At 45.4% G+C, this 27201-nt stretch overlaps 1 protein-coding gene across 1 annotated transcript in view; it reads right to left on the bottom strand.

Moving 5' to 3' along the window:
- Window positions 1-21494, bottom strand: part of ACAN (aggrecan) — a 35383-nt gene extending 13889 nt beyond the window's left edge. Inside the window, exons 1-12 of the mRNA XM_067556106.1 lie at window positions 21422-21494; window positions 20552-20935; window positions 19045-19219; window positions 18155-18282; window positions 17177-17470; window positions 14048-14509; window positions 13134-13308; window positions 12562-12689; window positions 12148-12441; window positions 11524-11721; window positions 7560-9821; window positions 6714-6827 (exon numbers count right to left, since the gene is read on the bottom strand). Coding sequence (XP_067412207.1) covers window positions 6714-6827; window positions 7560-9821; window positions 11524-11721; window positions 12148-12441; window positions 12562-12689; window positions 13134-13308; window positions 14048-14509; window positions 17177-17470; window positions 18155-18282; window positions 19045-19219; window positions 20552-20935; window positions 21422-21491 — 4684 coding nt within the window. The 5' untranslated portion in view covers window positions 21492-21494. The remainder of the gene's footprint in view (window positions 1-6713; window positions 6828-7559; window positions 9822-11523; window positions 11722-12147; window positions 12442-12561; window positions 12690-13133; window positions 13309-14047; window positions 14510-17176; window positions 17471-18154; window positions 18283-19044; window positions 19220-20551; window positions 20936-21421) is intronic.
- Window positions 21495-27201: the final 5707 nt, after the last annotated feature.

Genomic DNA, 27201 nt, shown 5'->3' with positions numbered 1-27201 from the left:
TGCTAGAAATATTTTGAAAGATGACATTTAAAACACATGAGGATAATAAATATCAAACTACCCATTTGGCATGTTAGCTTTTTGGGACAGGCACTGTGCCTTCCTCTGTATTTAGAAAATACCTAGTCTCAACAGTTGGGACATTCAGGATCCCACACATCAGGACATCTGGAGTTGGTGTAGCTGATTCTCCATTCACCCTGTAATTCTTGGGTCTTAGAGATGTTTCAGAACAATACATAATCTCACCTGCTTGCATCACACGTGATATAGTCCCTAGATACACTGGAGAATGGATCTATGATATTGACGTGAGCTCTGGGCCTGGGGTTTTTACTGAAGTCCCCTCATGTAAAGAAATTTTAAACCACCCAGTCACTTAATGCTTGGCATTTTTCATTATCCCTTTAGCTGTCACAAGCATATATTACACATCCATAGTCTTGCTCACCATTCAACCCTGCACAACAGAGACTCTCATAGTTGAGGTAAGGGTGCAGGCACCCTTCAGCAGTCGTCAGCTGTCATGTATCTTAACACTGAAGGAATTTACAAAGCTACTGCTATTAGATATTTGTTATTTTATGTAAATTTTCCTAAAAATGCATGTTTGTCTTCTCGCAACTCCTTTGCTAGTCCCCCTCAAATAGTTTCTCTACGAGGACAGGAAGAAGAGATTACTATTATTTCAGTGCTACCAGTGTACGTTGTGTATTGCAAGGCAGAATGAGACAGCCCCTGCTTTGAAGAGCGTCCAGTCTAAGAGAAAGACACAGAAGACAGAATGCATTGGGGAGCTGAGAACACGGAGCACATTTAAAACATTAACTCATTTCTGGAGGGCATCATGAAAATAAGGAGTTTTTAGAAGAGGATTTATACTTACCTTGGTATCAGCAGAACATTTCAAAAAGACCATTCAAATGCCTTGTCACAACATGGGTTTTCTAGCTGATGGATTCTTAAAGGGACTAGCCTTTTAGGCCTCACTTTTAGAAAAAATATTTTCATGTTAAAAAAAAAAAAATGAAAACAGGGTTTCCTATTTAATAACAGTAAACTGTTGATTGATGAAAGCAAGGAGGTAGCAGGATTACACTGTATGCTTCGTTTAGGCAAACACAAAATAGCTTCACCAGCTTGTTATTTCCTTCCTCAGCTCTAATGTTCCCAAAGATGTACTGCATTTACTCAGTTGTATTGGTCTCTATTCAAGTAGTATTAGATAACTTAACCACAATAGCATTGTGCTGGGAAGAAACACGATTTATAAACAAAAGTGAAATTGACCACTGTACTATAATTTCAACTGTGAACAAACAGTTCTGAAGCTCTAATGTATTTTTCACCACTGATGCTGTTTCCCTTTTAATGATCTAAGATGTTTTTGGTAGTTACAGTGGTACGAACTTTTAAAAAAAATACAATATATGTGTTTTATTAAAAAGACAGCCTATATCACTGATTAAACAAGTTTAGTTTTACGTTTAAAACGTTCACTAAGGAGGAACAAACAGTATGTAAGCAGGAAGGATGTGAAACATTACTCTAACACTGATAAATTCCTACTGCTTTCTTGGGATCGAGAGTAACCTGTTTGGAAATACAAGCTGGCATCCAAACTCCTGGCTCTATGCTGCATCCTGAAAAGCAAGGCATTTTCAAAGTGCGCAACAATCCCCGCACTGACCTGTTTTTATGGGGTTTCCTAATGTGTACGAACCATTATATAGAGACTCAAAAGACCGACTAAACAATAAACTTTTAGAGAGCCAAGAAAATCTAGTCAGAAATCATAGCTTCTGCTTTCCAGGAATTCCTGGGAATATTATAAACATTGCTCTAGTGGGTTAAGCAGAGAAGAATATCCCAAAGCAGGTAAAGCGGCACCTAAAAGTTAACTCCATTTCCACTGCCTCTGTTATCAGATCCTGATCAAAGCAGAAAAGAAACAGCTGGAGAAAACAATTCTCTTAGATGTGAGAAATAAGTAGTGGCTGTTGGCAATAGCACAGCCGAACAGTGACTTGACAGCAGATGGAAAAACTCTAATTTCTCTGACGTAAGCCATAAAAAAAAATATGTATAAAATAATGAAATTTAAACCTCAGGGTATAGGGGAGGAGAAAATAACCTGCCACAACATAGAAAATATTCTATTAAACTACAAAACACAGACACTTATCAGGAAAACATATTAATCTCGTGGTACTCCCTCTCAGTGTTATGTTTACAAGTGATAACTTGATTACAAACATTGAGAACTCAGGAATCCTTGGCTCCGTACAACAGGCCATTCTTTTAGGTTATATCTTCAGAGCTGATTTTCCATTAAGCAAATAAGCCTTTGACTTAATGTCATAAAACAGTCAAGAGACACCAAATAACTGGATTGGCCAGTAAAGATACCTGCCAGTGCCTATATCTCAGCTGGAACTTGTTAGAGCTACCTTACCCTTCTGCATAGCCAGACTCCTAGAACTACATTAAATAGAATTGTATGACTCACCTGCATGATTTTTTAAAAGGTTTTTCTCCTGTTGCTTTCTTTTAACCAACAAAAAATATCCTTCAGGCTTTCAGGCCATCAAGAAGAATGGCACCCATCAAGACGCCTTCAAAATCACCTAATAGATTTGAGCTATATTGGCTGTATGGGCAGCAGATCCTGTGGATTTGACACCCTCCAGAGAGATGCAAACCTTTTGGTAAATTGCTGACATTTCAGCAAATGTCAGTTTTCCCCTTGACCTGCCTGAAGTCTTTAAATCCATCAGCTAGTTCAAAAGATGCAAACCACAGCTTTTTCACTGAAATGCCGGTATGGTATTTTTGCTAATATTTGTGTGCTCTCAAACTTTGCCAGTTGTAATAGGCTTCTGCACACTGTTGGCAAAAGTCTGGATGAAGAGGCCCGTTATGTGGACCTTAGCATTCCTTGGCTAAAAGGCTGGAAAATGCCAGCATCCCAAGAGTTAATCGCCAGTTCACTGGCTGACACATCTCCCGCTTTGGCTTCTGGTGTTGATGTCTTTCTGGGGGGAATCATATGGTGTGGCAGAGCAGAGAACTTTTCATTTTTAAAAAATGGTGAGAATTGAATCCACTTGAAAACCTTACCAAGATAGATGAGTCTTTGCTTTGGGCTCCTTTTTGCAAGATGAACTAGATTCTGTCCTGCTTTATTATCTTTTTTGATTATTCTACAGGTGCCAACAAATGTTCAACACAGCACAAGACACAGATATCAAGATAGTGCCTGTGCCAAAGAGCTCATTTTCTAGATTAGGAAGACAAGACACACCAGTAGAACCAAAAGAAGAAGGCAATATAGGTCCATTATTAAATACTATTATTGTTCTCAATATGCAGATCCCCCCCAGTCATTTCTCTAGCATCTCTCATCTTGAAGGATCCCAAAGCACTTTGAATACCATTGTTACAGTAGAATTGGGCTAACACTGCCAAACGATTTTTGTGAATATTTGTTCCATTAAAAAAAATCACTTTGTTTACACATTTAGGTCTTATTTCTAGACGAAATTGTCCCTTTTGTGGAGGGCTGGTACAAGGACTAGGCGCCCTTTAAGTTCTGTTCTGAATTAGGACTTGTGCAGGCACTTTGCCCATGGGTGAATTTCACTCTCCATGAACATGTTCGCAAACGAGCTTTATTAGCATAAAAGGCACGCGCTTGCAGCTTGAATGCTGGAATAGTCACTGAACACAGATCCGAAACCACATGACTAACCTGGCATATATATTCATTTGAACTTCATGCTATTGTTGGTTACTTACATAAATTGTCCAATTAACAAACAGAAACAATACATTGTGATTTCTGTAACTTACCACTACAAAGCACATTCCAGATTTTGAACATTTGCAGTGAGCCGTTTGCAAATGAGATGCGGAGCAGAAACTGTTCACTGAAGATATTTGTCAAGAATTTTGACCAACAGGTGAACATGAGAATTTTGCCATTTTTTGTGGGTAATTTACAGATAGAAAAAGAAGCAAAACTATTGGACAAATTGTTTCTGACAACTTATTTGCTGAGTTCTAATGTACAGTCATATAATCACTTCCCCCTTTGTTGCCACACCACCACCTCTGCAGTGGAACGTGGCAATGATAGTAGGCCAATGATAGTACCCATTACTCTTGCACAAAGGGCTGTGGCATATTTAATTACCAGGACAACTATTCCATTAGCACAGCACCATACCCCACACCTGGTATCATGTAAGCGCAATGGTTCAGTGATGTGCCTGTGATGCCAACACAGCATAGCCTAGCACCATGCTAGGGCACTGGGGTAAGTACTGACTCAGAAAGGAAAGGGTCTTTTACTGAGTCACCCACACAGCTCTCTGCAGCATGGGCATCCTACTATCTCCCTGGGGTAGTCAGGTCAGTTTTGAATGGTCCCCTCAGTGACAGAATAAAGAACGAGTGCAAGTGGGATATCGGAACCCTTTGATTTCACTGGTTCATGAACAAAGGGAAGAGGCTACAACTCAAATGAGATGGAGACTCCAATGAGTCATGTAGCCTCCACAACACTGAAGTTTAATGAAGACAGAGGCTGGATCCTGTCACCTGTTCTCCATCTTTGCGTATGAAGAAGCGACAAGGCTGTGATTTCAGGGCTTGTCCCTTCATATGTGAACTATGTCTGGAGTTGTGTTGGTAACCTTGCAAACGAGGCAAAAGTGCAGTTTGATTGGCCACCAAAGACGTGGGCAGGCTTTGAAGTGACGATCACACGCACGGGATACACCATCAAAGCAAGTACCAGACAAAGTAAAAGTTTTATTAGTAAGACAAAAAGAGAAGGATGTGGGGAGAGAGCAAGAGAGCACTGACATATCAGAAATGTAACAAGCTTGATGGCCATTTGAGACCTCATAGACATAATAATACGTTGTATTATGAGAGCACCATCCAGCTGAGGATACCAAATGCATTATGAACAGAAATGAATTAAGTCTCACCATCTACCTCAGAGGTAGGTGCTTATTAATGGCTCTATTTTATAAATGAGAAAAGTGAAGCATAAAGACGTAAAGTGATTTGCCCAAGACCTCTCAGTGATTCAGTGGCAGACATGGAGTTAGAACCCAGCTATCTGCTCCAACCAGTACTACTTCTAAAGCACTACTTCCAAAAAGCCCCTGCCTAACCCCAAAGCAGCCGGCACGAGTGGTTTAATTTAGTTAAAGTGAGACAAGAGTTCTGGGGGGCTATCACGATGGGTTTTTGTTTTGTTTTTCAGTCGGAAATGACTGAGCAAGTCTGGTTTCATTCATGTATTGCACCATATATAAGCAAATATAGATGAGGGCAAAATTTCAGAACTGTAGAGGCATAGTTACGCATATAAAATATACACACAACTGCAGACCTAAAGTTTCTTTAAAAAAGACCCACATTTTATACAGAGTGCATATTGCAAGCTTAACTTGGGCTGGTACAGGCTACTTTCTGTTTTGGTAGCAAAGTGAAACTGAGCCAGGAATGGGAAATGCCAAGGAATTCCACGTTATCCTTGACTTAGTTCTCCTCACCCTGGGAGGTAGCAATAGCCAGGTAAGCAATTGTTATGGAAGAAAATTCCTGGCTAATTGCTACGGGAAGGCTTTTTCACTGTGACATACCAATACATCAGCTTAGGCAGCTTACACACGCACTGTATGAATAATATTGAGCTGGTTATCTACCATGAAAGATACATGGTGTTTTCACAATCTTAAATATTGTAGCAATTTATACGTCCACTGGTGAATGAGCCTACCAGTCTACCGATTGAAAGAGTGTAATGAGAGAGACATACACCAAGAGAGCCAGTAAAAAACAGTTAATTTGATCTAGCCTCTGTAGCCAGTTCCAGAATCACAAGACCCAGTGCATCAAACAGAACCTCAGTTCATTTCTCTTCCTTTAAAGCTGCAAAGAAATAGATTTTTTTTTATTCCCAATGCACAACTGGGCCCAACAAACTGATGCAAAGTGACTTGCACCGTGGATGGGGATGAAAGTATGGCCAAAGGTGCCTTTTGGATATGGCAACTCCTACTTGCCATAGACAGTGACACAACAGTTGGATTCTGGTGGCAGAAGGGCACGCAGGCTAAGGTAAAGGAGGTGAGGTGTTCTCTGCCAATACGTTGCCAATGGGCAATGCAAAGGGCTAGGACAGTGATCTGGCAGGTGCACATGCTGCATCCAGCAGGTGCAGCTCTGAGAGCAGAAAGTTCTGATTTTCTTGCTGGCTTGTTTTTGACCTCCTGCGCCGTAACAAACATCACGAAACACAAGGCACACATCCATAAGTACAGATAGATCCTAATGCTCTGGATATAGAGTACATATATGTAGGGCAGGGCAGGGGATAAGGAAATAGACAGAGAAGCACTGTAGCATGGAATATTCACCACTGTCTTGCAATTGCCAGGATGAAATTCTCCTATTGATCCAGAGTAGAAGGAGCAGCTGCCTTATCTAGGGCTTCAGGAGAAGAACAGAGCTGCCCCCCTGTTTTCTCTAGACCGGAGCAACATTTAACAATGATGGTGAAAGGAAAGTGAACACCGCATGGTCCCCCCCAGATATGCTGTGCTCATGGACATGTCCACAGCAGCTCTCACTTCAGGTAAACAATTATTCTCTCCCTGCTCCACATCCTCAACAAAGCAGAGGACAGAACTTACCTATATCACAGTGGTCACCCATGTACCCAGGTGGGCACAAGCAGGTGATGTTTCCGTCTCTTTCCTGGCAGGTTCCAGCTCCACAGGGCTTCTCATCACATGTCTTGGGTGTAACTGTAACTCCCAAGAGAGAGGATGTCAGCCAAATTATACTGATGCCTTTTGCTGTTATGCAGTGTGACTATGGCTGACTGCCATCCATGGCTGACTGCTGCTTCACTCTCTACTTGCCATGTTAATCTGCAGTTGTCTCTGGTTTAAGGCTATTTTACTTTGGCTACACAGCTGCAGAAGGTCAGAGTCAAATAATGGGGATGGATGAGGGCTGGATAATTGTATGGCACTGATGGTTGTGCTTGTTAAGATAGAAGCAACTGGCTATTTTGTGTTTCAGGGCATCTTACCTGATTGCTGCAGGTGTGAGAAAGGAGCGGCCTCCCTCAAATTCCCTCCATGTTCAGAATTGCACAATTGGCCAGGTGTACAGGGTGACCAGCTAGCAAGTGTGAAAAATCGGGACGGGGTGGGGGTAGGGGGTAATAGACACTGATATAAGAAAAAGCCCCAAATATCGGGACTGTCCCTATAAAAGCGGACATCTGGTCACCCTACAGGTCCATTAGGAGTGTTCCATTATTTGTCAGCCACTGTGAAAGGCAGGGTACTAGACTTGAAGGCTCAGTGCTCTGATCTGGTGTGGCAAACCCCACATCCCTACAGCTTTTCATTAAGATAAGATTTTTCTTAAACACCCTTTTCTATTATGTTCTCTTTGTTGTATACAAAAGAAGAAAGGGCATGCATGTGGAGGTGGGTTGGAAAAGCAAGACACATTTTTAACAATACCTTCTGCAGTGGGTTCTGGCACATTGGTGGCTTCTGGTGAAACTTGAGGCAAGATAGCAGTGATGGTGGGTGATATCTCTGGAATTTCTAGAACAACAGCTATTTCGGTCTCTTGTTCTGATACAATGGGAGTAGAGGACTGAATTTCAAGCTGGGCCTCTTCAGGACCCAGGGGCTCTTGTGTTATTTCAATGTCTGGAATACTGGTACTAATTACAATGTTTGGTGCAGAGGTTTCTCCTGAAACATCTGGGAGTGGGTGTGTGGGTGTTCCTGAAGACTCTTCCCTCCTCTCTTCAGTTGCTCCAGGAACTTCACCACTGACCACAGCTATGCCAGATGTTTCTATGTTAACTTCAGGCAATACAGATGTTTCACCACTGGTTTTGTAAACTGTAGAAGTTTCTATGCTAATTTCAGGCAATGCAGATATTTTGTCACTGCTTTTGTGAACTGTAGACGTCTCTATGCTAATTTCAGATATTGCAGATGTTTCACCACTGGTTTCGTGAAATGTAGAAATTTCTATGCTAATTTCAGGCAATGCAGATGTTTCACCATGGGTTTCAGGAGCTGTAGATGTTTCTACAGTAATTTCAGGAAATGTAGAGGTCTCTTTACCAATTTCCCCAGATGCAGAGCCATCCCCACTTGACTCAGAAATATGGGGGAGTGTCACAGCTGTTTCTCCACCTAGCTCCTGTGAAACTGTCGGTTTTGTCACAACTTCCACCAAATCAGAAGTGACCAAGGTGATATCTGGAAATCCTGAGCCCTCCCCACTGACTCCAGTCATGGCTGTGGATTCTCCACTTAAGTCTGTGACTCCAGAAATTTCTCCACTCAAATATGGAATGCCTGATGTCTCTCCACTGATGTCTACTGTCCCTGATGGTAACCCACTAATATCTATAACTCCAGACACTTCTCCAGATGTTTCTCTTTCCCCTGAAGGAAGTCCACTGATTTCTAATATCCCAGATGGCCCTCCTCCTACTTCTTGTGCAGCAGATGTCTGTGTTACAACTTCCACTAAAGTTGCATCCACAAGAGAGATAGTGGGCAAGCCAGATGGGAGTCCACTGTAATCATAAACTCCAGATGGCAGGCCACTAACAACCTCAACACCAGAGGTTTCTCCACTGACGTCAATTACACCACTTGGAAGTCCACTCATTTCAGGAACTCCAGAAACTCCCCCACTAAAGTCTATTTGCCCAGAAGGCTGACCACTAACATCTAAAATTCCAGACACTGTGCCTGATAGATCTTCGTCCCCAGAGGGCAATCCACTGATTTCCAAAAACTTTTTTGCTTCTGCTTCTGTAACTGATGGGGTTGTCACTTCAACCAAACTGGTATTTAAAAAGGTAATGCCTGAGGGTTCACCACTTGTATCAATGCCAGAAACTTGGCCACTTAGGTCTACAAGGCCGCTGATGTCAGGTATCCCAGATGGTGCTCCACTGATATCAACTCCTGAGGGTAACCCGCTGATATCAGGTATCCCAGATGGTACTCCACTGATATCAACTCCTGAGGGTAACCCGCTGATATCAGGTATCCCAGATGGTGCTCCACTGATATCAGGTATCCCAGATGGTGCTCCACTCATATCAACTCCTGAGGGCAACCCACTGATTTGTCCACTAATGTCCCATTCAGCAGATGGTAACCCCGATATGTCTCCTTCACCACTGACCCCAATTGTTCCTTTTCCTTCCAGTTGCCTTTCTGCTACTGTTGTTACAACTTCCACCAAAGTGGTATCCACAAGAGAGACAGTTGGAAAACCAGATGGGAGTCCACTTTCATCATACTCTCCAGAAGGCAGCCCACTGATTTCTGGAGTCCCACTGATTTCTAGCAGTCCTGATGTTATCCCACTAAGGTCTGGGATTCCAGAAGCAGACACTAATAGGTCTTCCTCGCCAGAAGGTAACCCACTGACTTCAATAATGCCAGAAGGCAGCCCACTTGCATCTCCTGATGGAAGTCCAGAAGGAAGTCCACTGATATCCAGGTCTACGGACGGCATTCCGCTTTCTTCGATCCCTGAGGGCTCTCCGCTAGGTTCAAATATTCCAGAAGCTGATTCTCCACTTAATGGGGCTCTAGATATCCACCCAGATGCTGATGGCTCACCACTGGTTTCAGGTACTCCAGATGCAGATATCTCCCCTGAAGGCACTCCACTGATAGAAGCCTCTTCACTTGGTTCATCTGGTATTGCACTAACAGGAGGGAAAGCTGATGGACTCACTGGAAAAGAAGTGGGGGAAGTAGGAGGAGAGAGAGAGAGAGAGAGGAGGAAGGATTTAACAAATCAGTTTCAAGGAGCTATTGAAAATTTTCTGTTTGATTGTGCACAAAAACTGACATCTCATAAAATAAAGTGACAGACTCTGAGGATGAGGCAGAAAGGCCTATGCACTTTCCAGATTGCCTTCCCTCCCCTAAACTCTGTTAATGAGGATTATCTCAAATAACTCTGGAAGAGTGGTTCAATTTATCACCTCCTGTGATGGTACAATTGCAACACAAATTCCCAAAGGATGGTCATCAGAACAAAGCCAGTGTTCCAGCAACCATTAGTGGATGGAAACTGCTGCTGTTTCTGCTGATAGTACATAGAAGAAAAAAAATCCAAACTCATCCTGCTAATGTTTTTATCTCAGTGTTGCTTCCAGGTAAGCTGCCCCCGTCTTTGAAAGGTAGAGGTTGAAATCTGTTTCTTGACTGATTTTCCCTCTTTACATAGAATCATAGAATCATAGAGTTGGAAGGGACCTTAGGAGGTCATCTAGTCCAACCCCCTGCTCAAAGCAGGACTAACCTCAGCTAACTAATCCCAGCGAGAGTTTTGTCAAGCCGCAGCTTAAAAACCTCTAAAGAGGGAGATTCCACCACTTCCCTAGATAACCCATTCCAGTGCTTCACCACCCTTCTAGTGAAAAACCTTTTCCTAATGTCCAACCTAGACCTCCCCCACTGCAACTTGAGACCATTGCTCCTTGTTCTGTCATCTGCCACCACCGAGAACAGCCTAGCTCCATCCTCCCTGGAACCCCCTTTCAGGTAGTTAAAGGCTGCTATCAAATCCCCCTCATTCTTCTCTTCTGCAGACTAATACATGCACATTGATTTGTTATTGTAGGGTAGCTTGTGAATGCTGGGCTGCAGGCCCTGGTTTGTTAGAGGAGGGTTGGGTCATGAGTCCAATTTGCTGGCTTTGACTATTTTTGACATCTCATAAAATAAAGTGACAGACTCTGAGGATGAGGCAGAAAAACAGAAAAATGTCTGAGCTCAGGCTCCCAGAACTGTGTTTGAAAAAATGCACGAACAAACCTGGCACCTGCGTTTATGGCAACTCTTTTTGCAGGCCGGTTTGAAAATCTGGGCCGTAATGAACTACCTGGGTTTTGCTAACAGGTTACAAAACCCAAAGATGCCTCAAACTTTGGGTCATCTCACCTCTCCAGGCCCCCTTATCAAAAAGCTTGTCACAAGCAGAGCGGGATCAGCGGGGAGTCCCTGGTTTTATTTGGTCTCAGTAAAAGCCACCAGAGCCAACATTTCCTTGTCACAGGATACCCTTTCTTCATTCACATGAAGCCCTGTTTGCCCTGGATTGCCTGTGAATAATGTTGCGTCCATGAGGAATACCAGGTTTCACTCAGTTTGATCCAGGGGCAGGAATGCCTTGCGCTTCATGCCCCGGAGCACAGCTCAGCTAAAAGGTGCATGTGAGGTGAATCTAGAATAGTGAGCTGGAGAACCAGCTCCTGAAGGGAGAGCTGCTGTTCAAAGCTTCCTCCTTCATCATGCTACTTCCCAGCTGGATTCAGACAGGGATTCTCCTTAGTAAGGACACTATTTTTATTTCTGGATTGCCCTGGCCCTAAATGTTTCCTCCGCCAGCCTAGTTTGCCTCTGGGCACAGGGAACCAGCCTGACCCACCTGATAGCAATGAAATGTCAGTTGGAAAGACTTCTGTTCCCCACTCGGTCTGATTTTCAGGTTCAGTGGCAAACTCCGTTTCCACAGTCGTCTCCTCCCCAGAGGGTACTTCCTCCACGCCAGGAATCACCTGGGTTACAATCAGATCCTCAGCAAAGAATGGGGTGGCCTCTTCAACCTCCTCCAGAGATGGCAGGGCTGGACCAGAAAGATATTGAAGAGAATTTCTAAGAATGCACTGGCTCTCTCCTAAGCCTGGTGCGGCTCCACAATCTATCCTGAAACCATGGTGACAAGCAACACAGAATTATTTATTTAATGTATTTAATTATAAACAGAGATAAACAGTCTAAATTACACTGGAGAAAGTAGGGGCATAGGTCATTTCCATTTCAAATTTTCAGATTCTGTGAGAGTAAAACGAATGCAAAAGAATGAGCAATAGGGTGTCCCTATACAGTGTCTTTGGGAGGAACAGCTCCTTTTGATAAACACCAATTAACATACAGTGGAACTTGTGTGTAATCATCTCCCACGTGAAATCCTTCCTCTACAGAATGCAATGTTCCCTGTGCTATGAGCACTGTGTGCTATGTCAGATGGCTCTGAAGAGTGTGTCAGTACCTCTGAAACAGAATGCGTGGTGCCTGGACAGTGGGTCAGGGAATCCCGTCTGGTTGGGGTGCAAGTAGATGGTTCTCACACCAGGCTTGTCTCCCCCACAGGCAAGACGTGGGATCACAATGGGATATCGGATGCTGCCATCAGCAAGCCAGCCAGCAAGGCATCTATCCAGGCCCAGCTTCCAGGCGGCATGGAGTTGTCCAACAGAGGCCAGGGTGGCATTCTGGCTCTCACAGTATTCCTGAGCTTCTGGGAGGCTGAACTGATCTGGTTGGGTTGCAAAGAACACCTCACCTGGAGGAAAATAGCAAGTGTGAGTCACTGACACAGAGAAACTATGGGCATCTCTGCCCCTCTGCTGCACATTTCACACCCCCACCCCCAATGCTCATCACAGGCATGTGGAGAACGTACCCTTCAGTCTGTCAATGTAGCAGTACACGTCGTACATCTCAGAAGCTGGGCGCATGCCATACGTCCGCACGCCTGGGGAGCTGTCCTTGTCTCCGACGCATTTATTCCGTGGGGACACAATCGGGTATCTGCCAAGACACAAAGAAAGGGGCCATCCCAGTGAGGGTCCTGCATACACTGTCACTGAAGAATCTCGGTGGCTGTTCATGTGGAAGGGACGTAAGCTTTCCATTGAATAATGATCCTAGAGGTGCCCAAAGACCTTAATAATAATAACGGTAAAGCTAGGTCCTGGGCTGGGCTATTCCTCTGTATGATTTGGAAACATATCATGGACGCACAACATGGGGAAATGTGGCACAGGTAGGGAACACGTTCACAATTCAGGAGCACATTACGCGACAGACCGACCTGTGTTTTATCCATGCCAGGTGCTACTGCTTCACTGTGTTGTCACCGGGTCCCGCTTCCATGCTGGGCTGTGTGGCACGTTGGCTGTAACCCAGGTGACTCGGTTTCATGGCTGAACGTTTCTTTCCCCGTAATTTTGACCTGACCTGACCTAACCTTACCTGACCGTCTGGTCCCGCAGCCAGCCAGCGTCACACTGATCAAAGCCAGTCTCATAGGCAGCCTGCAGCTGTTCCGGTGTGGCAATGACAGCATTGTTATCCAGGCAGGCCTGCTGGGCATCGAGGAAGGTGAGGGAATACCTGCTGCTGGCTGGTCGGTAATGAAACACGACACCTGTTGGGAAAAGCGAGAGAGCAGTGATACACGGACACCAAGACCCCCAGGCAGCCTGGATTATATAGTCAGGAAAGGCCTTCAAAACCAACTTGGTAGGAGCACTATTTTCTGGAATCACATTGATTGAAGTCCCTTGTTTACTGGTCTCTGCTGTTATTAAAGAGGCTATAAAATGAGGGATTATCTTGGGGGGCGGAGGGTGTCTCACATTCCTCCCCCCACTGATTGCGATGCAATGACCCAGCTGCAAGGGGATGCACACAGACAGGGCCCAAGCATAATTTTTTCAGGCCCAGTGCTAACTTTAACCCAGGCCCGCTCCCACACACATACCCATGGGGGTTGCAGCCTGGGCTGGACCCCGGTAAACTGCACCCTTCCCCCCCATGTGGGGGCTGTGCACATAGAACTTTGGACTTGGTGTCTGACAATGCAGCTCTCATCATCAGACAGAGGGGCCATTCTGCAGCAACGTGAGGTGCCCTCAAGGCTCCCCTGCCCATTCCTGTGCCATGCGCAGAAGGAGAGCTGCTGGCAGCAGACAGATAGCTATTCCTGTCAGGAGTTGCTAGGGGCAGAGGAAAGGCTGGGAGTACCCAAACCAGACACATTTTCCCCAGGTAGAGCCAGATCCATTGCTAAATGGATAGTGTTCAGATTTTGTCAGCGGAAGCAGCTGTGTGGCTGGCCCTGGAGGAAATGGATCTTGAGGTTTCTTGTTGTCTGTGTGACTTACCAGTGGGCGAAATGGGCTTCTCAGGAATGAGACCAATGCCAGGAGCGGCTGTCACCTGCACAATCTCCTCTTCCACTGAGGCAGACTCTAGTTCTGGTGTGGCAGTCACCCTCAAGTCCTCCTCCTCTGAGGTCACCTCCAGTGCCTCACTGGTGAAAAGACTGTCCAGGACCGAGGTGGTGATCTCTTCAGGAGTCACCCACACAGCTGTGACCCCCTCTTCAGTCGCATTCTCTGCCTCCGGGAAAGCTGTCGCGGCAGTCATGCCAGTGGCAAAGAGATCTGGTGTCACTGTGAAGCCTTCATCCAGCTCTGAGGCAGTGGGTGTGAAGTCGATTGGCTCTAAAGTTGCGATACTGCCCCGGGCTTCCTCCTCTGTGACATTGTGTGGGAAAGAGAGCTCCACATCCGTCTGAGTGACTGTCTGGACGGTGAAGTTCTCAGAGACTAAAAAGTCCTCGCCTATAACAAGAGGCAAATGTTTCCTTTACTAGCACTTCCCAGAGACACAGGTAGGCTAACCAGGCTCAGGTTTTGGAAACCAACCTATGTTTGGACACGCCAGAAAGGGCCTGGGTATGAGGGTGTTCTGATGGGAGATAGAGAGGGCGATTGGATGGGTACAGGGGGCTGTGATGGGAACCTGTGTAGGTGATAGGGTGGGTGTGATGGGAGACGGGGCAGGTGATGTGATCTGAGCAAGGGTAGATATTAGGGTGGGTGTATAGGTGTTATGAGGGGAGATGCTATTGCACAAGGCATGTGCGTGATGGGAGATATAGACCATGTGAGGAGGTGCCATGATGGGTGATAGCATGTGGATACTCTGGGAGCTATTCCATCTTGCAAATTGACTAGTTGGGCCTGTGGGACACTGACATGCTGGATACTGGGTGCTCCTGTTTGGAGGGAAGACCTCTCCCTTTTTAAAAATAAAATATTGACCATTCCCCCTCCCTCCGCCCCCCATCCGTCTAAAACACTCTACAGTGGATTTTAATTGAATTAAAAGGTGAGTCTCTGACTCCCTAATTCATATGAAAGCTACAGAACATATAGGAAGAAAAACAGTGTGAGGCACGCTAGAGGATTAGAGTCAGGAGTATAACCTGGGGCAGAGGGAGTATGAAGGGAACTCTAAGTCTGGTTTTTTGTGAACTCACGTGCCAGCAGCAGGGAATTTAAAATACAAGGCTCAGAAGGGGGAGAAGAAAGGGGGTGCTCTTATAATGCTACACCGCAGATCCGAGCCTGGGAGAGAGGCACAGAGATGCGGGGAACCAGCGAAGCTCCTGTCATACTTTGAGGCAGGACAGAACTGGGAAGCAGCGCATGGGGGGAACTGGGAAAACAGGAGTGAACACTGCAGAACAGATATGATCAGGTCTCCAAACTGATGCTGCTTTGCCTTCTCTCTCTATTTATTTCAAATTCCATTTCCTTTACATTGCTAGTTCATTGCACCTTCCAAGAACCAGGCATCAAAGCTCAAACACTTACCTAGTGTATTAAGTGGTTTAATATGTAACACCTGAGAGAGACTGCACGGCCCTGACATGTCGGGCCAGGTTTGCTGGTGCGGTGAGGTCACTTTGTGCCACATGGCTGGCATAATCTGGTCCTAAAGTGAGCTTCACTGGCCTATACCTGGTGTAGACACACACAACGCTCCCTGCCTGCTGCTGGCAATTGGCATAGCAGGAAAGGGTGCGGCTGGCAGATAGAGGGTATGCCTGAGATGCCCGTGAGCTGGGCCAATCCTTAGCTGCAACTCTGCCCCCTTATGGATGTTTGCAGCCTCTAATTTAATATGGGAGTACAGCGGCTACATCATGATCAAGGAAATGCAAAAGTGAACTTTATGGAGCCTGTTACACATGTGCCCCTAGGACAGGCACTAGGAAAAGCACTGCTGCCCAGGATCGGACCCATTGTCTTTTTCCTGCTCTCTTATCAATAGTATTAAATTCCTTAACATGTAAGCACTTGGTCTCTGCTGCCTAGGGTGACCATATGGCCCGCTTTGGGGAGCACAGTCCTCTTTTTAAGCCCTGTGCTGGACGTCCGGACTGGGCATTGGTCCAGTTTTGCCATAAAAGTGGGGCATGGAGGAACATTCAGGGGAGGGAGCAAGAGGAAACACCCGCCCTGCATGGGAGGGCGTGGGAGAGCAGGGACGCCAGGCTACTCTGGCCTGCCTCACGAGAGGGAGGCTCCGGTGAGCGGCTTGGGCTAACTCCATGCGGGGGAGAAGCAGGGAGCTTGGGCGAATTGCTTGGGCCAGCTCCATACTGGGGGCAGTGGGGACGGCTCAGGTGAGCCCCATGTGGGGGATTGAGGAAGGTCGGGCGAGCCTTTTAGGAAATATGGTCACCCTACTGCTGCCTGATTCCTGGAGAGCCATCAAACTTGGACGGTGTCTGAGAACCTGGAGTGGAAAGAGGCATATTACAGTCACCTCCCATTGAGAATACACAGTTATATTGCAAACAAACACGCTTCTTTCTCTGCTTGGAAGGAATGGAGGGGTAGTGTGGGAGTCCTTGTTACTTTTCTTGAAACAGTAAGAAGCTTTTCTGTGTTAATTCAGAGGTGGGGCTAGCAACAGAGTCAAAGGCTTCAGAGACGAGCAACATAAATGATCAATGGGGAAAGTTTAAAAGTTCTGTATCTGATTCATATATTGGAGCTACCGCCATAATATCTGGGTTAATTGTGTACTGCCATGACACAGAGGGGATCTCATAGCTATCTACAGATATTTGAGGAAAGTACCAAAAGTGGAAGTGAATTTAGTGTGATCTTATGGTTATAAGTATTATTGTTATTAATTGAATTAACTAACTATTAATATTATTATTAATATTGTTCTTAATTGAATTAATTTTACTAGACTAGACTGTGGAAGGTCTCCCAAGGGAAATTATGGAAGTCCTGTCACTTGACTCACTAAAAATAGGCCATGACAAACAATCAGACACTGAACAAGATGGGACTTAACAAGGGTTTTTCTCTTTAATTTCCATGGTTATACGATAAATCAGCTCTGACTGGGAAGCTCCTGGAATTGCTGCTTACTAGTACTGTTGGAGGCGCTGTACTTAATTCAGCTAAAACAGTGCAACTCACCTGTGTAGCAGATCGCATCATAGCGAGAATGGGGGTGAGGATATCCAGTCTGATTGACATGGAGGTACACTGTCCGCACCCCCACCAGGTTCCCGCCACAGTTGGGACGTGCCTTGGAGATGGGATACCTAACGCTCCGGTCTGCCAACCAGCCTGCGCTGCACACATCCATGCCACCCTTCCATGCCAAGTACAGCTCTCCTGTGGTGGCCAAACGGGCTCCGAGACTGAAGCACATCTCAGCGGCTTCCTGGAAAGTGAACTTTTCTGAGGAGGTGGCATAGAAGACTTCACCTGCAATCACACAACCATTAACTGGCCATTAACCAAGGACTGGCAGTAGTGTTTAATTCTTCTTCTGTCTACCTCTCTCTTTCCTTTTCTAGGAGTTGGCAGGATGGAGGGAAGGTTAAAAGCACTGGATGAGTACAGCTTGGATAAGTTACAACTAAGGATGGGGGGACACACATGATAACTGTCTACAAATATTAGGAAGGTGCAAACCTCAAGGAGGGAGAGGAATTTGCTAGGGTGGAACAAGGGGGCATATGTTCCACTTGGAGTCATGCGATGACATTAAGATAGGGAACATTTTGGGGCCTGGTTTTCAGAGGTACTGTACACTCACTGCTCCCATTGACTTCAGTGGTAGGCAAGGGTGGTCATCTTTGACCTGTGAAAATCATTTCCTAATGAGAGATACCAGGATGTGGAATCATTCCCTGAAGTAAATAACGGGAGCCCCATTGCTTTAGTCACTTAAAACCAGAGTGGACAAAGCCCTGAAAAATAGACTTTAGGGGATAATCCAGCCTTGGCAGGGGATAGGACTAGATGGAATCTCACATGGCTTTGCATCATTAATGTCTTTGACTACTAGCTGCTTTGCCTCTTGTTTTATCCTTGTCTGCCGTGAGGATGCTCATGATACTGCTGGCTCAGTCCCTTGTGAATTATATAGAAGAAACCGAAGATCACCTTGCATTTCCTCTGCGTAACAATAAACATCATATGTTTCATCTGTCTCCCGAATGCCATAAGTCCTCACTCCAGGAAACTCGTCCTTGTCACCATAGCAACCCTCTCGGGGATGGTGCATTGGGTACCTGAGAGCAAGAGAGAGAGAGCATGCACAGGAAATGTCTAGTGAGCAGACAGAAGCTTCTCTGGAAAGATGACTGCCGCATGGCTTTGTGGTGTAGGAGGCATCAGGATGAGCTGAACAAATGGTGGAGAATCATAACTTGGATCTGACATTCTGGAGGGAGAGGGGAAGTGGAGGGAGGCTAAAACCCCAGAACTTTTCCTGGACAGAAGAAGAGGGGAAAATGGTCTTATTCCTTTCCATTCCTGACACTGCAGGTGAGGGGAAAGGATCCTCCTGGTGTCCTCCCAAAGATACTGGTGCAAGGGGAGTTGCTGATTTTCAGGCCTCCCTGGAGCCCTGCTAGATGAATACTAGACAGGTGCAAAATACCTGAGCTTGAGCTTGGCATAGCATTTATGCTTGGCATAGCATTTATGCAGTTCACATGGACAAAAGCAGAGGGCCTGGGGACTGGGATTAAACCACCACTCTCAGGTTTCTGGGCCATTCAGTCCTTAGCCTCTCAGCTGTGACTGCCAAACAAGGGGGCTGGTTTTGTGATGTTGACACCAATCCACTGAACTGAACTGAAATCCACCAGCTCATTCCACACCAAATGATTATCAGATAGTAACAGCTAGTCATCATTGAACTGGGATGGGATTTAAACCTGTTACCTAGATGTGAAAGGCTCTGTATCCCATTAACAGCCCTTTCCTGCTTGCATAGCCCTCTTTTCTTCCCTCTTGGCCACCTTCCTTCCCCTCTTTCAGCTGATTACCTGACAGTCTGATCAGCCAGCCAGCCAGCATCACACTGATCAAACCCATCGTCATAGGCAGCCTGCAGCTGTTCAGGGGTAGCTATGACAGCACTGTTCTGGATACATGCCTGCTTTGCCTTCTCAAAGTCCAAAGTGTACCTGGTGGAGATGGCTCTGTAATGGAACACGATTCCTGGAAAACACATCCACCGGCACACACACATACGCACACATCAGTCAGTGAATAACCATCCCCTCACCTGTTTCCCTTTCAAAGGGGTTAGCAAATTAGAGAAGTTTTTCCCCAGGCTATATTCCACCATCCCAAGGCCGCCAAACTTCAAGCTAAGGGGAATTAGATGGACTGCCTTCAGCGAACAGAAAATCTACTGGCACAGACTGTCCAGTCCAGGTCTTTTCTCCTGTGATGCTAGAGCACACCAATGTTACATCTAAAGCCAGTGTTTGACTGCTTCAGAGGAAACCGCCCCAGAATGCAACAAATACATCACTGTCAGAAGGATCCAAAACTTTCAAGACATTGAAAGTGTCTGGCATGGCACTGCAGTGTTTTAAAAACACTCTCTGGAAATTGGCCAGTTGTGTGTTATCAGGACATTGTTGTACTATTTTATTATAGACTTGAAATATGGTAATGCCCAGTGGCCCCATTCAGGATTGAAGTTCCAATACACTGGGAACTGTCCAAACACACAGAGAGGCACGGCCCCTGCCCTGATGATATATACATTTTATACTATAGCAAATGTGCTTTGAAGAGCTGTACTGCACATGCAGTGAAGACATACTTTCTCATGTAGAGTGACCTTTAAAAGGAGTGGCTGCATGCACTCTCGGGCCTGGCATAGGAAGGGTCTTGCACACTCTCTTCCTCTCTCTCAACCCCTTTTCGTCTCACTCACCATTTCACGGATGAGAGAAACAATGTTAACTGGGGGAACGTTAATTGTGTGTTATATTGTCTATATATTAGCTAACTAAACCACTTCTACATTTCTTGAAAGAACATTAGAACGGCTCTACCAGAACAGACCAATGCTCCATCTGTACAAGTACCCTGTCTCCTAACATATTAGGTGAGCCCAGTGGTCCTCAGAGGTCTAATATCCTGTTTCCTGCTGCACATCATTAGACCCCCCCCAGTTCATCTCATCCTGTGTCCCATCTCCCGCCTATCAGAACAGATTGATGCCACCTTCTGCCACACAGGGTTACACTGTTGTTCTGTTTAATCTGGCATTCCAGCTCCTGCCCATATTAGAATAAATCAATGGTCCGTCTTGTTTGGCTTCTGCTCACGTATGAGATCAGCCCAATGATCCATCAAGTCTGACATCCTGTCTATGACAGCGAATGATGCAGGATGCTCATGGAAAGGGTAAAATGCCCCCACTCCTACTCACACTGCACCTTGTCAGATTTCTTCCTGCTTCTTTCTCCCCAGTCAAATCAACGTAAGCATCAACACTATCACCGAGAAGAAACATTGAAGTAATGACCTCACCTTTCACTATGACCTCTATCGTATCCTGGCTGTCCTCAATACCATGCATCACCTCACAACGATAGATCCCAGTGTCGTTGGACCTCAGCGCTTTGATTTCCAAGGTGGCGTCGGTGGGGATGGCAGGGTAGTTGGGGAGAGAGACCACCTCCTTGTACTCAGTGTTGATTCGAACTTGCCCCTCTGTGGCCACCAGTAAGACAATTTCCTTCCCGTTGGAGAGTCTGCTCCATCTGATTCTTGGGGTCAGAGGAGGGGCATAGAGGGCTGTGGTGACATGATCCAATGAGTCGATGAAGTAGCAGGGGATGGTCAGAGAGTTTCCCAGGATGACGCGCAGGGGAGACTGTTCAGGTATGCTCACACTCAGTGTGTTACCATGGTCTGCCAGTCCCAACATGGAGGGAGACAAAGTGAGGATGAATCAGTGACACCCTTCAATCATAACTACCAACATTTTCAAAGCAGCCTCACTCTGGCTTGTCAATCTGCACCCACAATATTAGGACATCTATTGTTTTGTATATTCTAGTCAATGGAATTTGAAGTAACGGATGTTCCTAAAGCAGCCCCTGAGCCTCAGTAGCTGTTCTGGTGGAATATTACACTATTACACAGAAGGTAGTTTGGGGGCTTGGCACTAGTTTATAAGCTGGGACTATCTCCCGCCCTACCAAGCACAGCAGCAGCAGCATGTCATGGTGTTGCACCAGCCCAGACAGCAGGCTCTCGGCAACAGTGGGCAAACTTAGTGAGCTCATAGGTAGCCCTGGTAACTTGCAAGTGTCTGCTGCTCTGTGTGAGGGGCATGTTGGCCTGTTACATGTATGGTCCCCTGCATTGAACAGTGGTCGCGGCGACTGTACATACCTGAAACTTCCACAGAGATGGCTGCAGTGATGACTCGCAAACACACAAACACTAATAGTAAAGTGGTCATAGTTTACCTGAAATAAAGAACACACAGAGACAGGGGTTAATTGCTGCTGGATGATCATCAGGGAATGAGACCCTACAAAGAGGCAACAAGTCCATTAACCTACATTACCTGTCCTAAACACACCCCGACAGGGTGTTTTCACATCTGACCAGCAACAAGAAAGTTTTCAGGGCAACACCTTGTTTAATAAAGGGAGGGACAAGGGATCTTGCTCCAATGACTCAGCCCCTCCAAACGAGAGTGTCTGTTCTGTGTAGTAGTGTTACTATTCTGCTTTCACACTCTCTCGTGATCTTCACTTCTGGGCAGAAAGACAATTTTGCCACGGAGCTTCACTTTTGTTTTATATCTATTCCAGCAACGACCATGGAGTCAGATGCCCTCTCCACCCAACGCTACACCTCAGCCACTGCCTGGAACACCAGAATAGACGTTTCTTCCCATTACCAATATCCTCCCTCTCCCAAGCCGACATGGAGTCCTTGTCCAGCTGCTTGGATGTACATTGTACAACTGAGGCTGTTCTAGCAGAAGTCTGGCCCCTTCAGGGTGAAAAGATCAAAGGTCACAACACAACCGATAATCCTGCCTTTACTGTATATACCACTTTAAATACCACTCTTTAGCAACATCACTGTAAAGACTACATGACATATACATCCTGTAGGGATCCCTTTCATCAGGGGAGCTCACCACTTCAGAACAATTTAAGACAGGAAGTGGAGGACTATCCTGTATCCTGGTGAAATGGCAGAAGGAATGTAGGAAGGCAGAATGGAGTCACCCAAAGTGGAATTTGGCCAGGAGAGCAAGGTTAATGCCCCTAGTCTTGTGTATAATGCCATGGGATTTCAAATGATCACAAATGGGCAGGTCCTCAGTTTTATGTTTCATTCAAAAGATGACACAGCACCCACTAACTCTGCACGGCAGCAGACTGATCCAACATCAACTCAGAAGGAAGAGCCCCACCTACTGAATCATTTAGGTTTTTCTTGGAGTCATCTATCCAAATGCTGGCTGTTTGTCCTCTGAGAGCTAGCGAGTTGGTGTTGGTGTGGCTGCAGTCAGAGAACATTACAAAGGATAGAGTACATACCTATTGGCTCATTAGGAAAGCTCATTAACTATCATACTTGAGAGCATGGCACAGGACAAGGGAAAATATACATGGCATCTTATAAAATCAGGTCATTAGCCCTTCACTTCTGAAGAAGTGGGTTCAAATCCTACTTACGCCAAAAGAGAAAATGTGTTTGTAAGTCTCAACCTGGTACTCGGTGACCGGTTATCTACACGAAAAAATATCAAACCCTTTGGAAATCTCTACTCAAGAGAGGCTAAACATTGAATTAGCAGGGGCTGCTACCAGTCAGGACTGAGATACAACAGCAGAGATGTGTGTGTGGGCTCCAGGTCAGGATTGATGTGCATTGATAGAGCTGTGACAGGGAGGGCCCTGGACTGAAATAGCAGAGGGGCTGCTAGACAACAATGAGGAGAATCAGCAGAGCCATGTGGCTGTCTAGGCCTGGAACAACAGTGGGTGCTGCAGGGTAGGACTAAAATATGTATGAGAAATCTGTGTCTTCCCTCTTGTATTATTTATGATGTCTGGCTCCGGGCAGTACAAAAAGTCATTTTTATGAATAATTACTTGACATGCATTTTTTTTAAGTAGCTTGTAGCATCGATGGCAAAAAGCACTTTGACAAAATGCCGTGGGTACTGTGCAGATTGAGCAATGGCAATCTTATTCTGGTTTTTATAATTTATTTATTTTACAAACAGCAATGCAGGGGTTGAGTAGAAAGTTAGCCAGCAAGAGACAGTGAGTAAGATATTCATTTGTATCATGGGGGAACATTACCGTTTCTTGCCGGCTGACAAAGTTACATACCCATCCCTGCTAAATTTTAAGATCAGTGCCGGCTATTAGTTATTTATTTATATGAACAGAGGGTTGGAGTCCCACTTTGCTAGGCACCACAAAGACATAAAAGCAAACTCAGTCCTGAGCTCTTGGGAAGGACATTAGCCCTGGGAGAAAACTCAAGCCAAATGTCTGAAATGCACTAGCTCTGATCCAGTTAGTGCACTCGATATAGAGTGTGAGTGTGGCTGTGGCAGAGGGAATGATGGGAGGGGTTAGCCACCGGGTATGTGCCTTGTGTCTCAGACGGGCTTGTACTCAGATGTCCAGCCCCTCTCACCACGTGAGCTGCTACGGCCGCACTTCTATTTTTAGTGTGCTAGCTTGATCAGAGCTAGCATGGGTTATGTTTCCGCAAGCTGGAAATTACACCTTCCACTGTAGCCATGCAGAGCGGTTCCCCTTTGATGAGCTAATGTACATTAAATGGGTGTGTGTGTGTGTGTGTGTGGGGGGGGGGGGGGCGTTCAGTCTAGTTTCTAAAGTGGTAGGTGGGCACATCATGCAAAATATGAAATTACAATTAGCATTCTTGGGGACTAATTGGATCTCTTGATGAGAGAATCAATAGTGAAGCCAAGGACTGAATGGGCCATGGAGATGGAATTCCCCTGTGATCCCCAGGTGTTGTGGTGGCGGGGAGGGGGTGGGGCCAGGGCAGAAGGCACATTGGTGGGGTCAGCATATGGGACACTTGTACTGTCACAGCTTTCATTGTACCTGTTCTAGCTTGAAATAAAAGATGTCACTTTTCCAGAGTCAGCAAATCTGGTACCTTTCAGCAGCGCCGGCATTATGCTAAAAACAATTTAAAATAAATAGCCTTGATTTAGTTCATCACATGCTGTTGAGCAAAGAGACAGGCATCCTTTTGTCTGATTTTTCTGCAGAAGAAACCTGGAACTGAACATCTTAGAGCGCTGAAACAGAGAAATCAAATATAATGAGCCCTGGCTGTCTGAAAACACCTCCAGGGCTTTTACTTATTATAGGCTGGTATTGTCACTGAGCATTAAAAAGTTGTAGTAAAAAAAGTTGTTTCTGTGCCTATAAGCATTGCCAATGAGACAAATGAAGCAAGAGAGCAGGTTCATGCTGGTTAGAATTTGCAGAGCATGGTTATTCTGAATGGGTGAAATTCACACCTGCATGGAAAGCCAGCACAAGCCTCATGCATCCCTGGAGGCCCACTTAACCCGCTGTGGGAAGGACCAGCACAAAGCTATTTCATCATACAGTAAGAGCAGGCAAGACAGGAATATTTCCAAGTCTGGTTTATTCATGAAAAAGAAATGCCCTCCCTCTGTCTCCCCTCTCCCACAGTATCCCACAGACAGTGAGTTCTTTCTCTCAATGGAAATTTAAACAAATTAGAATAATAATATGGGGAGTGCATTCTGCCAGCTTCGCAGCCCTGACTCCCTGCCAGTGAGAAATTCAATCAGGTGCCTATTCCTCATGGTCATGTTTGCAACATGTTCTCCATTTCTCGCTATTCGAACTACCGCAGGGAAATCTTATCCTGTAGCTCCTACAAAGCCCTGCTCTGTGCTGCACGGATCACTGGGCTTCGAATGGACTGGATAATTTGCCATCATGAGCAGCGACAGTTTTATATGCTACGATTTGATTATTCCATTGTGTTTCGGTAGGGATGTCAGAGCGCCTGGCGCTCTACAGTGGGGGAACGTCTCTGTTTTAAAGAGCGCGCCTGTAACAATAGGCCCTTGCCCAAGACCTCAGCATGTGAAGGTACAAGCTAGTACAATGCTGAGCAAATCCAGAGTGCTGGGTAATGAATTGTGTGACTGTTCCAAGTGTAAAGTCGAGGAGTCTGGAGGGAGTTAAGGAGAGAAGGGAAAGGACCCTCCCCAGGACCGCAATGAGGCCGCACTTGGTGGCCCCCAACTGCAGCTCAGTGGTAGCAGGGAAGTCATTTGGTGGCCTCTGGCTGTGCGGTGACTGCTTGAACAGGGAGTGAGTCTAGAGATGGGGTGGGTAGACAATTAGGAAATGGATTCCCATTGGCTCTTGAGCTGGGATATGGGAGTGCAGGTCTCCCTTGCATCAGCTACATTTTCAAGGCTTTTCGCAAAAAAAAAGGGCTAGAAACTGAGTGTGTTAACTGAAAGCTTAAGGCCCCTTATAGGACCCCAAAAGACTGTTACAAACTCCCCCTTCCACCGCAACTCCCCTCCAGTTTGTCACAGTTCTTAATCTCCCTGAGTACATAAAACATTATTTGAGGGTTAGTGGGGGTTACAATTAAGGTTGTGGTTAGGGTCTGTTACTCTTATAGGTACAGACAGTTACAGACAGTTAAGGTCAGTGTTAGCAGTTAGGATTATGGTTAGTGTTATGAGTAAAGATGAATTTTAGCATAGAGTTAGGGATATAATTAAGCTGCCTACTATAGAATGTTTTAAGAAGTGAAATAAGCAACACAGAAGTTCTATAAAGGTACAGATTAAACGCCTCAGTCTGAATGCTTCTGACTATCTGTACTGCTAGAAAATTAGTTAGTTAACTCACACTAGCCACTAGAGGTCCTTTCGGATAAAACCAAATTACCTGTGGGTGTCGTTATCCTCCAGTTAGAATACCTCACCCCTACACAGAGAAGTTCTGAGAATGGATACTTTTGCAGGATGTCTGAATAGGTTACTATTGAGAAGACAGGATCTACCAAACACCAGCATAGAGTCAGAATTGTTTCCGATGGCAGCCAGTGCCACAAATGGAGAGTCAAGATTGTACTGAGCATGACAGAAGAGTTTGTGTTATAGGAACACAACAACTCCCAGCTCCCAAGATGACTTCCTTTAAAGACTTTGTTTGTGCTTAATGAGACGGTGGATCCATTGAAACTGGGCAGAGGGAGTGTGGAAGACAATTTCTTCTGGCTTTTGTGGAGAAGAGAGAGAGGAGAAGGTAGGAGATGTTCCACAGGGTCACTGCAACCCATATGGAGCCTCAGAGCACATGTTAGATCAACCAGTCTGGATGAACAACCTTCAGACTTAACAGTTCACCCAAAATTCCAGCCATTCTTCCTCTTGTAAGCATTGACTGAGATTGGAACGAGGCTTGGTTAGCATTTTACACTGAATTTATTTATATATCTGCACTGCCTAATTCAGCCAGGTCTGGACGTAATTGAGAAGCAGACCCTGCGTTTTCAAATCAGACAGTACTGGGAAGGATTGGATAGCACAGGAGATTTATGCCCTGGAGAACAAGTGTCACTTTAACTTGGGTTTATTGCCACTTTATATGAAGCCCAATTTTTTTCAAAGATGCACTTATGCATGTATGCAACCTAGTGTGTGCTCATGCAACAGGGATTATATGCAAACAGTCACACGTGGACTGCAAATAAAAGTGCATATTGGAAAAATCTTAGCATTTTCGGTTTTTTAAACCCCTCTCTCCTATTACTCCCTTCCCCAGATTTTCACAGAACTAAAACATCTTGTGAGAGTAAAAATTGCATTTTAGTGGCAAGGAAAGTTCTAGGTCCAACAAAGTGCCTACCCAGTAACATCCCAGGAAGCAAGCCGCCATGTGGCCCATTTACAGCTCACCCTGTCTATCCAACTCATTTATTTCTTGGAATGCATTTTCCATTCTTTTGCTAGCTTGCTTTTGAATCTATAGCCATCTGCAGTTTCTCCTGCTGCTTTTGGTTGTCCATTTCACATTCCTCACACTTGTAGTAAATAAGTTTATTTTAATCACCCTTAATGCCATCTTTTTTCTTGGGTTCATTTTATGCCT

The sequence above is a fragment of the Emydura macquarii genome, unplaced genomic scaffold (assembly GCF_026122565.2).
Source record: "Emydura macquarii macquarii isolate MOO-44397 ecotype Brisbane River unplaced genomic scaffold, CSIRO-AGI_Emac_v2 contig_1644, whole genome shotgun sequence".
NCBI lineage: Eukaryota > Metazoa > Chordata > Testudines > Chelidae > Emydura > Emydura macquarii.
This window is presented reverse-complemented; position numbering and strand designations above follow the sequence as displayed.